This window comes from Staurois parvus, unplaced genomic scaffold, assembly GCF_062004578.1.
Source record: "Staurois parvus isolate SC_StPar_1 unplaced genomic scaffold, SC_StPar_1.0 ptg000845l, whole genome shotgun sequence".
Lineage (NCBI taxonomy): Eukaryota > Metazoa > Chordata > Amphibia > Anura > Ranidae > Staurois > Staurois parvus.
In genome coordinates, this window is record NW_028318641.1 from 1,724,369 (window position 1) to 1,741,044 (window position 16,676).

General features: G+C 45.9%; 1 protein-coding gene across 1 annotated transcript in view; it reads right to left on the minus strand.

Moving 5' to 3' along the window:
- Nucleotides 1-366: 366 nt before the first annotated feature.
- The window catches only part of CERS3 (ceramide synthase 3), a 192,092-nt gene continuing 175,782 nt past the window's right edge, over nucleotides 367-16,676 (minus strand). The window contains exon 10 of the mRNA XM_089655531.1: nucleotides 367-6,301. Coding sequence (XP_089511657.1) covers nucleotides 6,185-6,301 — 117 coding nt within the window. The 3' untranslated portion in view covers nucleotides 367-6,184. The remainder of the gene's footprint in view (nucleotides 6,302-16,676) is intronic.

A 16,676-nucleotide genomic window follows, 5' to 3' on the forward strand; every position in this document is an offset into this window, starting at 1 on the left:
GATGACATGTGAATGCTACCTCTAACAACCTTCTTCCTCTGATTGCACCCAGCCTCCAGACACAGTATTGCTGAGACCCCCCCCCCATTTTTCCCCTCCTCCCTCTCCAGTTTGTGTGTCACTTAATGTCTGTATGTAGGTTGAGTTCGACCTTTGGTGGCACTTTTGACATCATTGTATTCATGTACTTGGTTTGCACTCGTCATGAACATTGTCCATCCCATACTTCCCTTATGTGCCTAACACGCATTTTCACTCCCATTGTGCTCTGTATTGTTCTGTTGTTTTATTTCAAAGCTCAATAAAGAATTTACAAAAAAACCAAAATCTAAACACACACCTCTTATAACAGGTACAATATGCGGCTCCAACACAATTTGCGATTTTATTTACAAGTGGACAGAATTACAAATAGAAAATTAGTGTGTAAAAGACTATTTAGCACTGACATAAAACAGCTATCTCCTAACCAGTCTGCAGCAGACAATACTGAACTGAAATGTTATCTTTTTTTTTTTATTTCAATCCACAAAGCTTTGGTCTTTATATAATGTTTTCGGGATAAACCCAAAATTGCCACTCTATTAAGTATTAATAGAAAAAAAAAAAGAAAAAAAAAAGTATTTTGGCCCTGAAGCCAAACAGGTTAACAAAACTTGAATAGAGCACTTAGCAGGCCCGATGACCTTTACAAAGACTGCGGCTCTAGTTGCATTTACCAGCAGCCAAATGTACATTAAGGCAGCACTGAATTAAACGAAGATTTGGAGTTATAGCAGAAGGGGAAGGCACAGGCTTGGATGATGCTGGTTTAGGTCACAGCATTTAGCAAAAGGCAAAAATATATAGAAACTGATTCTCAGGGGTATTAGAAATGAACTAAAATGAAAACACATCTATGTTATACGTACGTGATAAAGCCGTGTTTACGTTGCCGTCTTTTTCCCATTAGACATTTTGGGTGTCTCTCAGCACCAACGAGGGGGTCTGCGGAACAGGTGGTGCAAAGAGAAGTGATGTACAGTGCCCCGAACATGAACGAACGACTGCCTACTACGATTTGCACTCTGCCCTTTTGCCTTGTAAATCTTGACCTGTCTTGGGTTACTTTTTAAGCCTCGTTCACATACGGCGAACACCCGTGCAAGGGCCGTGCTTGCCCGCACAGGGGGTGCGCAGATGTTCCGTGCAGGCAGTCCCATTCATGTCGACTGGGACACAGTGGCTGCGTGAACAGAGCTGCTGCTCCCGTTCTGACAACCGCGCGGGTGTACGGCCCCGAACGCACACCGTCTACGTTTAGGGCTGTGCACTCAACACCAGGACGGCTGTCATGTTGGAAGTAGCGGCGTCCCTATAGACGTGAATGGGGCTGCTCCCGTTCTGTCAACCGCGCGGGTGTGCGGCCCCGAACGCACACCGTCTACGTTCAGGGCTGTGCACTCAACACCAGGACGGCTGTCGCGTTGGAAGTAGCGGCGTCCCTATAGACGTGAATGGGGCTGCTCCCGTTCTGACAACCGCGCGGGTGTGCGGCCCCGAACGCACACCGTCTGCGTTCAGGGCTGTGCACTCAACACCAGGACGGCTGTCGCGTTGGAAGTAGCAGCGTCCCTATAGACGTGAATGGGGCTGCTCCCGTTCTGACAACCGCGCGGGTGTGCGGCCCCGAACGCACACCGTCTGCGTTCAGGGCTGTGCACTCAACACCAGGACAGCTGTCGCGTTGGAAGTAGCGGATTCCCTATAGACGTGAATGGGACTGGCTGCACGGGGATGCACGGAACACCTGTGCGTCCCATGCGGGCAAAGTTGGCCCTTCGCACCAGCGTATGCATTGTCGCAGCTGTGTGAACGAGGTCTTTTGTTACCCCAATGACTTTACTGCTTTACTGAAACAAATAGAGCAGGTTTGTTTCACATTCTATCTGCCTATGTGTAGTCAATGAGAGTTGGGCTTGCTGCTGCTCATAAAGCGTACACTGTGCCTTTACAGTGTCTAAACCAAAAAAAAATGACAATCCAAATAGCGTGGTGTCGTCACATGCATTTGGATGAAAGATGGCGCCAAGGATAGCGCGGATTTTCCAAATATGCAGCTATGCAAGTCGGGGAAAATTCCGACCTCCTTATCTGCATACTAAGGTCCCTACGACTGCCAGTGACATTAGCAGATTTCACAAATCAGCACTTTGTTACTCTCATGACAGGTTTCCTTTGAGGCTTCCGAATCCAGTGCCTGTGCCAGATTCCAATTCTATATCAGCACAACAGCAATGAAAATCAATGGAGGTTCCTTCACTAAAGGCAAGTGAGCTGTTCTACTTGCATGGACATTGTCCTTTAACTTGGTGCAAGCGGTGAAAATTCACTTTGCATAGAACACCTGACCACATACAAAGAAAAAAAAAAGCATCATCCACTCATATGCAAGCAAAAATGGTACAGCACAGCTTCCCAACAATGCCTTTGCAAAGTGAGCACATGACTTCCATTATCCAATCACGTGCAAGCAAAAATACGATTTTTTTTTTTTGTCTTGTATGAGATTAGGTATTCTTTGCAAAGTCTCTGTGCGACTCTATGAGGTTTATTTTACTAAAGGGAAGGGAGTCTGCACTTTGTAAGGGCATTTTCCACTCCCTTAGTGAATATGGGGAAGCTGTGCTGACTTGATCATCATCCAATCATATACAAGCACTACCAATATTTTTTTCTTTTTCCTTGCACGAGATTGGGTATTCTTTGCAAAGTCCCTATGATACGCCATGAGGTTGATTTACTAAAGGCAAGTGAGCTGTTCCACTAGCATGGACATTGTCCTTTAACTTAGTGCAAGCGGTGAAAATTCACTTTGCATAGAACAACCGACTACAAAGAAAAAAAAACAAAACAATTTTTGCTTGTATATGAATGGATGATGCAAGTCAGCACAGCTTCCCCACAATGCCTTTGCAAAGTGATCACCTGACTTCCATTATCCAATCATGTGCAAGCAAAAAAATTTTTTTTTGTTCTTGTATGAGATTAGGTATTCTTTGCAAAGTCCCTATGAGACGACATTGGGTTGATTCACTAAAGTGAAGGGAGTCTGCACTTTGTAAGGGCATTTTCCTTTTGCTTAGTGAATGCAGGGAAGCTGTGCTGACTTGAACATCATCCAATCACATACAAGCACTACTATTTTTTTTTTTCCTTGCATGAGATTGGGTATTCTTTGCAAAGTCCCTATGAGACGCCGTGAGGTTGATTTACTAAAGGCAAGTGAGCTGTTCTACTTGCATGGACATTGTCCTTTAACTTGGTGCAAGCGGTGAAAATTCACTTTGCATAGAACAACCGACCACAAAGAAAAAAAACAAAAACACCATTTTTGCTTGTATATGAATGGATGATGCAAATCAGCACAGCTTCCCCACAATGCCTTTGCAAAGTGATCACCTGACTTCCATTATCCAATCACGTGCAAGCAAAAATACAAATTTTTTTTTTTCTTGTATGAGATTAGGTATTCTTTGCAAAGTCCCAATGAGACACCATGGGGTTTATTTTACTAAAGCGAAGGGAGTCTTCATTTTGTAAGGGCATTTTCCGCTCGCTTAGTGAATGTGGGGAAGCTGTGCTGACTTGAACATCATCCAATCACATACAAACACTACTAATATATATTTTTTCCCTTGTAAGAGATCGAGTATTCTTTACAAAGTCCCTATGAGACCCCATGGGGTTGATTTACTAAAGGCAAGTAAGTCTGCACTTTGTAAGGGCATTTTCCGTTCGCTTAGTGAATGTGGGGAAGCTGTGCTGACTTGAACATCATCCAATCACATACAAGCAAAAATACACATTTTTTTTTTCCTTGCACGAGATTGGGTATTCTTTGCAAAGTCCCTATGAGACGCCATGGGGTTGATTTACTAAAGGCAAAAGAGTCTGCACTTTGTAAGGGCATTGTCCGTTCGCTTAGTAAATGTGGAGAAGCTGTGCTGACTTGAACATAATCCAATCATATACAAGCACTACTATTTTTTTTTTTTTTTTCCTTGCATGAGATTGGGTATTCGTGGCAAAGTCACTATGAGACGCCATGGGGTTGATTTACTAAAGCGAAAGGAGTCTGCACTTTGTAAGGACATTTACCATTCCCTTAGTGAATGTGGGGAAGCTGTGCTGACTTGATCATCATCCAATTATGGGCAAAAAAAAAAAAAAATCCTCTTTTTTTTCCCTTGCATGTGATTGGGTATTCTCTGCAAAGTGAACTTTCACCACATTCACTAAGCTCTGGGGAAAAATCCCCCTGCAAAGCGAACAGCCTATTTGCCTTTAGTAAATCAACCTTTACGTGTGCTCGCTGGCTTACGGAAGTTTCTTATGTTTTGTAGGAAGCATGTTCCAAAATGCAATCACTTTTTTTTTTCTTTTTAAAGGAAGCAGGCCCGGTGGTGATGAGTGTTAATGGCGAGCTCCGTAGCCGGTGGTGATGAGTGTTAATGGCGAGCTCCGTAGCCGGTGGTGATGAGTGTTAATGGCGAGCTCTGTAGCCGGGGGTGACGTGTGTTAATGGCGAGCTCCGTAGCCGTTGGTGATGTGTGTTAATGACGAGCTCCGTAGCCGGTGGTGACGAGTGTTAATGGCGAGCTCCGTAGCCGGGGGTGACGTGTGTTAATGGCGAGCTCCGTAGCCGGGGGTGACGTGTGTTAATGGCGAGCTCCGTAGCCGGTGGTGATGAGTGTTAATGGCGAGCTCCGTAGCCGGGATGATGTGTGTTAATGGCAAACTCCGTAGCCGGGGATGATGTGTGTTAATGGCGAGCTCCATAGCCGGGGATGATGTGTGTTAATGGCAAGCTCCATAGCCGGGGATGATGTGTGTTAATGGCAAGCTCCATAGCCGGTGGTGATGTGTGTTAATGGCGACCTCCGTAGCCAGTGGTGATGTGTGTTAATGGCGACCTCCGTAGCCGGTGGTGATGTGTGTTAATGGCGACCTCCGTAGCCGGTGGTGATGTGTTAATGGCGACCTCCGTAGCCGGTGGTGATGTATGTTAATGGCGACCTCCGTAGCCGGTGGTGATGTGTGTTAATGGCGACCTACGTAGCAGGTGGTGATGTGTGTTAATGGCGATCTACGTAGCCGGTGGTGATGTGCGTTAATGGCGAGCTCCATAGCCGGGGATGATGTGTTTTAATGGCGAGCTCCGTAGCCGGGGATGATGTGCGTTAATGGCGAGCTCCGTAGCCGGGGATGATGTGCGTTAATGGCGAGCTCCGTAGCCGGGGATGATGTGCGTTAATGGCGAGCTCCGTAGCCGGGGATGATGTGTTTTAATGGCGAGCTCCGTAGCCGGGGATGATGTGTTTTAATGGCGAGCTCCATAGCCCGCTCTTACTGTGGTCATCTCTGAAGCAGTTTGGCAGAAAGTCATGCGGCTGCCCCCCCTTCCCTCCCACACACCTCCTTGGATGAAGTCACAGCAGGCACACAGCTAATCTTGTGTGTATTCTATACAGAGCTCCTCTTGTGTTCCTGGATGTGGTATAAATAGAGCCAAGGAGGAGGCGGAGTCAGTGTCATCATTTTCAGAACACTGTGGAGTTAACCCCTCGAGGCAGGGAAGAATACTCTGTGACTTGATATGGGGCGGTGGCCGTCGCCGTGTCCCTGGTGCATTTTGGGAAAGCCTTGTTCTGGGCCAACGGTAGATCTCCAACACCACCGGGTGTCAGCCATTGCTGCCACCAGATGGAACAGTCCGGAAAGCAGTAAGGAACTAGATCACCTTGTTAACATCCCTCACACACACTCTAAGTTAACCCTTTATATTTCCAGAGGAGGCCGGAATAATTTGTTCTTCTTTCTCTTTAGCAGGACAAAAGTTCTTTTTTTTTTTTTTTTTTTTTTTGAAATTATTCGCTGCTTCATACACACAGAACAAGGTCTTCATTCTATTTTTTTTTTTCTTGTGTTAGTTTATGGTTGGGACTGGAACTTGGCTGTGTCACCTCTGGAAAGCAGTTGGTCCCATCAGGACCATACACCTCCTGATGAATAGTGCTTCTCCAGCTTCAGCCCCCCCCGCCCCTCTCCCCTGCTTAGTGTCTGTCTGGAAAACCAATGCAGATAATCAAGTAAAACGTGTTTAACTCTTTCTCTGCACCTATGCACACAGCGACGTTGGCAATTAACGGTCGTGTTGGCCATTTACTATGGGCTTCTTGCCGTCCCCATTGGTCAATGGCTGGTCCTCGTTTTCCTCACTGTCTTCTTCTTCGTTATCGCTGCGATCGTCGCCGGACATCTACAGGAAGAACGGAAACTTGGTTAGCTATTCAAACTCCAACTGGATATATAGTTTAAAGCCCAACTCCGGGCACAACGTCAGGCCCTTCTTCCCTGCACTGCCAGGATTAAATGTTTGGTAAAGCAGAACTATTTGCAAAACTTTTTTTTTTTTTTTAACCACTTCCCGTCCGGCCCATGATGGCCAGACGGGAGCGCTGACGAAGCGGGTTGACGTTTATTATTATTTATTGCAGGCACTTCTATAGCGCCATCAATTTACGCAGTGCCTCACATATATATTGTACATTCACATCAGTCCCTAACCCTCAAGGGGTGTACAATCTAAGGTCCCTAACTCACATTCATACATACACATACTAGGGACAATTTAGACAGGAGCCAATTCACCTACCAGCATGTCTTTGGAGTGTGGGAGGAAACCGGAGTACCCGGAGGAAACCCACACAAGCACAGGGAGAACATGCAAACTCTTTCTAAACGTCACCCGCGTTCCCTGCCTGTGCGCACTCCCTAGGACCACAAACACCAATCGCTGTACAGGACCTCTGTGTGAGGTCCCAATTCATGTGATCACTGATTGGCCAATCAGTGATCACATGAACAGTAGTAAACAAGAGGTCACTTCCTGACATCATTGCATACTACTTGTGAAATCTGTGACTGATCAGGGGTCACATGGTACAGGGCTATTCACAACAGTCTTGTACCATGTGACAAGCTGTGACCAATCACAGCTCTCACAGTATTTGTCAATGGCTGCAAGAATGCAGCCAGAGAGGAAGAGAAATGATTGCTTTTACAGCCTTTATGGGTGTAAAAGCAATCAGTGTAAAAAAAGAAAAAAAAATCTTCTTCAATCACCCCCCACAAGTAGTACAGTGTCACCATGGACACTGTAATGCTAGGGTGACAGTAGTAAAAAAAACTCCAAATAATATATATTAAAAAAAAATGTAAAAGATTTTTGAAAAATTATAATTTTTGGTTATAAACTAATTTGGGTTATTTTTTTTTTTATTAAAAAAATAGATGAATACATTTTGGGCAAGATTTATGAAGAAAGATTATTTATTTGAAAAATTGTATAAGAAAAACATTTAAAACATTTTTTGGGACTTTTTCATTTATATAGCAAAAAAATAAAAATCCTAGTTGTGAATGAATACCACCGAAATAAAGTTTTATCTGTCTCAAAAAAATGATAAAAATTTCATATGGGTACAGTGCTGCATGACCGCGCAATTGTCATTCAAAGTGTGATAGCGCTGAAAGCTGAAAATTGGACTGCGCTGGAAGGGGGTGAAAGTGTCTGGACTTAAAGGGGTTAAATTTTGGATAGAGTAAGGGAGTGTAATAACCCCTGACAGTTTTTTTTTATTGGCTGACTGTATCCTATTGGGGAGATTTTCCTTCACTTCCTGTCCCATAGCCAAAACAGGAAGTGAGAGGAAATCCCTGCAAATTAAGAGAATCCCTTGGGCGCGCCCCCCCCCCCCCCCCAAGTCACCAGAACTAGTGTCCCTATTAGAAGATTTCCCCTCTGTTACTTTTCTGGGAACAACCCAAAATTTGAGATTTTCTTTTACTTTCACTTTCAATGATAATGGTAACACAGGACAAAGAGAGGGGAAATCTCCATAACGGGGGAACAGACAGCAAGCCTGACGGGCTCTAATCCCTCTCCGCTCCGTCCAAAACTAAACAAAAAGTTTTGCCTTTAGTTATACTTTAACCCCTTGCCTACCGGGCACTTATACCCCCTTCTTTACCAGGCCAATTTTCAGCTTCCAGCGCTGTCGCACTTTGAGTGACAATTGCGTGGTCATTAAAAGATTGTACCCATATGAAATTTTTATCATTTTTTTCTCACAAATAGAGCTTTGTTTTGGTGGTATTTAATCGCCACCGGGCGCTTTACTTTTTGTGCTATAAACAAAAAAAGTGCAAAAAATTTTGAAAAAAAAATGTTTCTTTGTTTCTATTATAAAATTTTTCAAACAGGTAATTTTTCTCCTTCACTGATGTGCGTTGATGAGGCAGCACTGATAGGCAGCAATGAAGGGCACTGATAGGCAGCACTAATAAGGTGGCACGGATAGGCGGCACTGATAGGCAGCACTAATGAGGTGTCACGTATAGGCAGCACTGATAGGTGGCACTGATGATGGGTACTGATAGCACTGATAGGTGGCACTGATGATGGGTATTGATAGCACTGATAGGTGGCACTGATGATGGGTACTGATAGCACTGATAGGTGGCACTGACTAGCATCACTACTGGGCACTGACTGGCGGCACTGCTAGGCATTGTCTGGCACAACCGCTGGGCACTGAATGGCAACACTGCATTGATGGGCACTGGTGGGTGGCATTGGTGGGCACAGGTGGGTGGCACTTCTGGGCACAGATAGGTGACACTGCTGGGCACTGGTGGGTGCACTGCTGGGTGGCACAGGTGGGCGGCACTGCTGGGCACCGATCATCAGGGCACTGATGATCGGTACCGATTCCTGCTCTGACAACAGCCCGTTCTCGGCAGTACTTTTCTCGCACTCTGACAGTGTGAGGAAAGTGCAGCCGAGAACCGGCAATTGCATTTCCCTGTGATCAGTGTGTCATTGGACACGGCTGATCACACGGGTAATGGCCGCTGTGATTGGCCTTTTACCACATCACGTGATCAGCTGCGTCCATAGGACACAGCGATCACGGAGATCGCCGGGTGCCTGCCCCCGGGGGCGCGCAGGAGAGCGCGCTCTGGGAGGTCGTCATACGACGCCCACCCAGAACTAGCCGGCCGCAGTGTAGCCGTCATTCGGCTATCTGCGGTTGGCAAGAAGTTAAAAGGATAGTAAACTGTAGAAAAAAAAATAGTTTTCCTCTGCAAAAAGAAGGCATAATGTGCTAATATGAATCACATACTAGCAAATCATGTGAAACTTGCCTTAAAACGAAAGCCCTCCAGCGGCGCGTTGTCATCCCTGACAGGGCTTCACTTAGTCGTCCTTCCGGGTTCGTGGGCCCTGAAGGCATGAATGGCCGAGCCGCGATGACGTCACTACTGCACATGCGCAGGAGTCACTTTTCAAGGCACACAGCTCTGAAGGAACGGCACGGGCATGCGGTTCCTTCAGAGCACGTGTCGGTGATCTACACAGGTAAATGTCTCCTAAACGATGCACATGTAGGAGATACTTACAGTACTTACAGGTAAGTTAAAATAAAAACAGACATTACTACCACTTTAAGTGTAGGGGATTTCAGAAGAGGCTCTATTACTTACCTTCAGCAGGCTCTAGCACTCTTCTTCTCTCCCCAAATCTCTGGTCTGTGGGTGTCATAATATACAGTACAGGTTTATGAACCCTGTGTTGTATGTGGTGGGGGCAAACTTGTGACCATGGCTGAGAGCAGCTTCGAGGAGGCTGCGGCAAATTGGTCACATGGATCAAGAGACCCTACAGGAGCGGGGGGGTCAGCCTTTTCTGCACCTCCCCTAGATTTAAAAGCACGATTAAAAAACAATTTGGGCCCCCGGGCGGTTTAAGCCAAAATGTGCTAGTATCCACTGCATACTAGCACATTATGACAGACGTACCTTAAAAAATGCCCTTCAGCGGCGTGCTGTCACCGCTTCCATCTACACACAGCCTTCCCACCAGGTTCATTCTCTCTGGCCGTTTGAATGACATTGCGGTTCAGCACTCCCAATGGACATCATACTTCAGTGTGCTGTCCATCCATTCAGAGCACAGTGCGCATACATGAAGGTAAAAAACCTTCAGCCTTTACAACCACTTTAACCTCCTCGGCGGTATGATTCTTTCCGATTTTTTGTGCTGAAAGCGGTACATTTTTTTGCTAGGAAATATGTAGTTTTTTATTGTAGGCTGTAATTTTTAGGAATAACTCACTGAAATCTGTCCGAACAAGAGTCTAGTAAACATCCCGGGTATGATAAAACTTGAAACACGAAATCATAAATTATAATTTAATAAATAATCATAAAAAATAATAATATAATAATAATAAATTTAATTCAATAATATAATCAAACCAAAAACACTGACATTTGAAATACAGAGGCAAATTCACACATCGCTGAGCAAAGTCGCAAAATCGTTTTCAGTGTCTGATGACGAATTTCTCCACGAATCATTATCACTCAATTCTGCAAGTGGTTCTGATTTACTATCGCTGTTCTCCAGCCGGTCTAAAACCACATTTGACGTAAAGGGACGCTTTTTAGACGCCATGGACTTTTCTAAGTTTCCAGGCAGAAAGAACAGTGAGAAAAATGCAGGCAGAGCGCCGGGCAAAGCACTCGGGATAAAATATATGTGAAATGCATTGAAACAGCAATGACAGCAAAAATGACATTTTTTAAAAAATTCAAATTTCCCGCCCGTACGTCCCGACGTCACAGGGACTGGAACACAGAAGCCGGATGCCGGCATCGGCCGGAGGAGATGGCCGGGGACGCTGCAGGGGACACATCGTGGGAGCGCAGGACAAGGTAAGTGCTGCAGGGACTCCCTGTGCAACGCCGCATGGTAAGCCCGAGTGTAGCTCGGGGTTACCGCTTTTGGTATAGAAATTTTACCCCGAGCTACACTCAGGAACACCGCCAGGGAGGTTAAAGGATCTGCTACTGACAGCTTGGTACCATAAATCACAGCATACCTACAGAGGTCTAGTGGAATCTATGCCTCAATTGGTTATGGTGGGTGGTTATGTTTAGGACAGATCGGAGTATATAAACATGGGGCAGCCATATTTGCTTGTCACTTTTAGGTCTCGGCCTTAGTGCAAGTCTACCAGTCTGTTTGGACTATGCAGCTGATCTTATTTCAGGAGTCATTTGCATGGTTGCTGGCTGTACTGCTTGGCATAGAGAACCTTCAAATTTGTGTATGAAATACAATCATACTAACATGCAAAATAGGAATCCAGCAAAGGTATAACATACAGGTGAAACTCGAAAAATTAGAATATGGTGCAAAAGTTCATTTATTTCAGTAATGCAAATTAAAAGGTGAAACTAATATATGAGACTCATTACATGCAAAGCAAGATAGTTCAAGCCGTGATTTGTCATCATTGTGATGATTATGGCTTACAGCTCATGAAAACCCCAAATCCACAATCTCAGAAAATGAGAATATTCTGAAAAGGTGGAATATTCTCGGCTCAAAGTGTCCCACTCTAATCAGCTAATTAAGCCATAACACCTGCAAAGGGTTCCTGAGCCTTTAAATGGTCCCTCAGTCTGGTTCAGTAGGAATCACAATCATGGGAAAGACTGCTGACCTGACACCATCACTGACACCCTCCATAAGGAGGGAAAGCCTCAGAAGGTAATTGCAAAAGAAGTTGGATGTTCCCAAAGTGCTGTATCAAAGCACATTAATAGAACGTTATGTGGAAGGGAAAAGCGTGGAAGAAAAAGGTGCACAAGCAGCAGGGATGACCGCAGCCTGGAGAGGATTGTCAGGAAAAGGCCATTCAAAAGTGTTGGGGACTTTCACAAGGAGTGGACTGAGGCTGGAGTCAGTGCATCAAGAGCCACCACACACAGACGGATCCTGGACATGGGCTTCAAATGTCGTATTCCTCTTGTCAAGCCGCTCCTGAACAACAAACAACATCAGAAGCGTCTTACCTGGGCTAAAGAAAAACAGACCTGGTCTGTTGCTCAGTGGTCCAAAGTCCTCTTTTCTGATGAGAGAAACTTTTGCATCTCATTTGGAAACCGAGGACCCCGAGTACAGAGGAAGAATGGAGAGGCACAAGGACCCCGAGTATGGAGGAAGAATGGAGAGGCCCAAGGACCCCGAGTATGGAGGAAGAATGGAGAGGCACACACTGTAAGATGCTTGAAGTCCAGTGTGAAGTTTCCACAGTCTGTGTTGATTTGGGGAGCCATGTCATCTGCTGGTGTTGGTCCACTGTGCTTCATTAAGTCCAGGGTCAACGCAGCCGTCTACCAGGAGATTTTGGAGCACTTCATGCTTCCTTCCGCAGACGAGCTTTATGGGGATGCTGACTTCATTTTCCAGCAGGACTTGGCACCTGCCCACACTGCCAAAAGCACCAAAACCTGGTTCAATGACCGTGGGATTACTGTGCTTGATTGGCCAGCAAACTCGCATGACCTGAACCCCATAGAGAATCTATGGGGCATTGCCAAGAGAAAGATGAGAGACATGAGACCGAACAATGCAGAAGAGCTGAAGGCCGCTATTGAAGCATCCTGGTCTTCCATTACATCTCAGCAGTGCCACAGGCTTCCATGCCACGCCGCATTGAGGCAGTAATTGCTGCAAAAGGGGCCCAAACCAAGTACTGAGTACATATGCAGCTTCTACTTTTCAGAGGTCCGATATTGTTCATGTACAATCCTTGTTTTATTGATTGCATGTAATATTCTCATTTTCTGAGATTGTGGATTTGGGGTTTTCATGAGCTGTAAGCCATAATCATCACAATGATGACAAATCACGGCTTGAACTATCTTGCTTTGCATGTAATGAGTCTCTCTCATATATTAGTTTCACCTTTTAAGTTGCAGCACTGAAATAAATGAACTTTTGCATAATATTCTAATTTTTCGAGTTTCACCTGTAGCACCGCAAAGGCAGATATATATAGCAGGCATCTAACGAAGACTTCAGATCTTTAAGCAAACCTTCACCCTCATCTACATCTCTCAATTATTTACCTACTGCTCCTCCCCTTACAAAATGCAATATAACTTTTTTTGGGGGGGAGGGGGTACTTTTCCATGGGTCCTAGCCCCATAATTCCAGGTTTCTCGCCTTGGCATGCCCCTGCATGCTCCTTAGGTAATGATGTCACGCATCTCAGGAGGCTTCGGGTCAATCTCTACTACACTGCTTATGCGCTGCAAAGAATCATCAGGGAGCCAGCTCAAAGAATCTGGAAAAGACAGTTGAGCTCCTGATGATGAAAAAGACGCTGCAGGACGTAAAGTGTGGAGATGAAGTGGAGGCTTACACCAGGCCGCGTTGTATTTGCTGGGCCGGTGATTTTTTTTTTTTTTTTTTTTAAGGACAACTTGGCTGTCAAGGTAAAGGGGCGATAAAAACATTAAAATGGGGATTAAAGATCCTCTGGCCCTGCCCCTCCTACCTCATCACTGCTCGTTCAGACAGTCCATTATAAGGATAAACCAATAGTTGGGAGGTGAGAGTGAAAAATCAGAAACTGATGTCATTATTTGTATAGGGGAGCTCTACAAGGTACGCACAAAAAACTTTAGGTGCCTACTACTCACCTGTCCTTGATACAGGAGATTTAAAAGGCCAACGCCGAGCAAATAACAATGATCCCATGCAGTGGGGCTATGCCCCCCACTACAAGGGTTAATATCTTCTTTTGTCTAGATGGAGAAAACTGTTTTACGTACCTGATCCTCTGCTCCCCCTTGATCGGGAGGTGGTCTGTCCCTCAGCGTCCTCACAGCCAGTGCAGGCCTACGGACCCTGCATTAGTTGTGATGACGTCAGGACTCTTGACCGGTGGTGCGTAGGGGTGTAGAAGCTGCAGGGAAAGGACTAGCTGCAGGGAGGAGCAGATGATCTGACAAGTAAATCTCCTTTTACTGTTCCCTTAGACCAGCAGTCTCCAAAGTTTTCAAAGGGCCAGCTTATTGTCCTTCAGACTTTAAGGGGGTCTGATTGTGGCTAATGGGGATAAAAAATGTCCCCGGCCCAGCATCAGTGAGAATAAACAGTGCCTCAGGGTTGGTTGTCAGTTACACAGTGCCTCTGGTCAGTAGGAAGAATAGTGACCCATCATTGATATTGCTGGGAGGAACAGTACATCATTGTTATCAGTGCAAGAAATAGTGCCCTATCGTTGGTGTCAGTGGAAGGTATAGTGTTTCATCATTGGTATTAGTGGGAGGAATAGTGCCCCATCATTGGTGTCAGTGGCAGGAATAGTGTATCATCATTGGTATCAGTGGGAGGAATAGTGTTCCATCATTGGTGTCAGTGGGAGAAATAGTGCCTCGTTATTGGTGTCATTGGAAAGAATAGGGCCCTTCATTAGATGTCTGTAGGAGGAATAGTGTCCCATCATTGGTATTAGTGGGAGGAAAAGTGTCCCATCACTTGTGTCAGTGGAAGGAATAGTGCCCCATCATTGGTGTCAGTAGAAGGAATAGTGCCCCATCATTGATATTAGATGGAGGAATAGTGACCCATCATTGGTATCAGTGGGAGGAATAATGCCCCATCATTGGTGTCAGTGAGAGGAATAGTGCCCCATCATTGGTATCAGTGAGAGGAATAGTGCCCCATCATTGATATTAGATGGAGGAATAGTGACCCATCATTGGTATCAGTGGGAGGAATAATGCCCCATCATTGGTGTCAGTGAGAGGAATAGTGCCCCATCATTGGTATCAGTGGGAGGAATAGTGCCCCATCATTGGTATCAGTGGGAGGAATAGTGCCCCATCATTGGTATCAGTGGGAGGAATAGTACCCCATCATTGGCATCAGTGGGAGGAATAGTGCCCCATCATTGGTATCAGTGGGAGGAATAGTGCCCCATCATTGGTATCGGTGGAAGGAATAGTGCCCCATCATTGGTGTCAGTGGGAGGAATAGTGCCCCAGCATTGGTATCAGTGGGAGGAACAGTGTCCCATCACTTGTGTCAGTGGGAGGAATAGTTCCCCATCATCAGGAGGAACAGTGTCCCATCATTGGTGTCAGTGGGAGAAACAGTGTCCCATCATTGGTGTCAGTGGGAGAAACAGTGTCCCATCATTGGTGTCAGTGGGAGAAACAGTGTCCCATCATTGGTGTCAGTGGGAGAAACAGTGTCCCATCATTGGTGTCAGTGGGAGAAACAGTGTCCCATCATTGGTGTCAGTGGGAGAAACAGTGTCCCATCATTGGTGTCAGTGGGAAGACCAGTGACCCATCATTGGTGTCAGTGGGAGGAACAGTGACCCATCATTGGTGTCAGTGGGAGGAACAGTGTCCCATCATTGGTATCAGTGGGAGGAACAGTGCCCCATCATTGGTATCAGTGGGAGGAATAGTGCCCCATCATTGGTGACAGTGGGAGGAATAGTACCCCATCATTGGTATCAGTGGGAGGAATAGTGCCCCATCATTGGTATCAGTGGAAGGAATAGTGCCCCATCATTGGTATCAGTGGGAGGAATAGTGCCCCATCATTGGTATCGGTGGAAGGAATAGTGCCCCATCATTGGTATCAGTGGGAGGAATAGTGCCCCAGCATTGGTATCAGTGGGAGGAACAGTGTCCCATCACTTGTGTCAGTGGGAGGAATAGTTCCCCATCATCAGGAGGAACAGTGTCCCATCATTGGTGTCAGTGGGAGAAACAGTGTCCCATCATTGGTGTCAGTGGGAGAAACAGTGTCCCATCATTGGTGTCAGTGGGAGAAACAGTGTCCCATCATTGGTGTCAGTGGGAGAAACAGTGTCCCATCATTGGTGTCAGTGGGAGAAACAGTGTCCCATCATTGGTGTCAGTGGGAGAAACAGTGTCCCATCATTGGTGTCAGTGGGAGAAACAGTGTCCCATCATTGGTGTCAGTGGGAGAAACAGTGTCCCATCATTGGTGTCAGTGGGAGAAACAGTGTCCCATCATTGGTGTCAGTGGGAGAAACAGTGTCCCATCATTGGTGTCAGTGGGAAGACCAGTGACCCATCATTGGTGTCAGTGGGAGGAACAGTGACCCATCATTGGTGTCAGTGGGAGGAACAGTGTCCCATCATTGGTATCAGTGGGAGGAACAGTGCCCCATCATTGGTATCAGTGGGAGGAATAGTGCCCCATCATTGGTATTAGTGGGAGGAATAGTGCCCCATCATTGGTGTCAGTGGGAGAAACAGTGTCCAGTCATTGGTATTAGTGGGAGGAATAATGCCCCATCATTGGTGTCAGTGGAAGAAATAGTACCCCATCACTGGTGTCAGTGGGAGGAATAGTGCTCCATCGTTGGCGTCAGTGGGAGGAATAATGTCCTAAGGGCCAAGTAAAGGTTAGCAAAGGGCCACATCTGGCCTTCGGGCCGCAGTTTGGAGACCACTGTCCTAGACCAAAACAATTAACCCTTGCAACGTGGTCACAACCCCACTGCAAGGGATAACTTTCCATTTCCCCATAGTTGGGCTACTAGTGTACACAAGTTCAACCCAATAAAAACATAAATGTGTTCCCCTTTAGAACATCAGCACAACCAAATCTACTTCTTCCCTGGTTTAGGGGCTAGCCTTATGATATGTGGACGTTTTAGAGCGGACGTGTGTTTAACACCACCAATAACTTTGTTTTCTAATATCTGGCTTCCGCACATGAG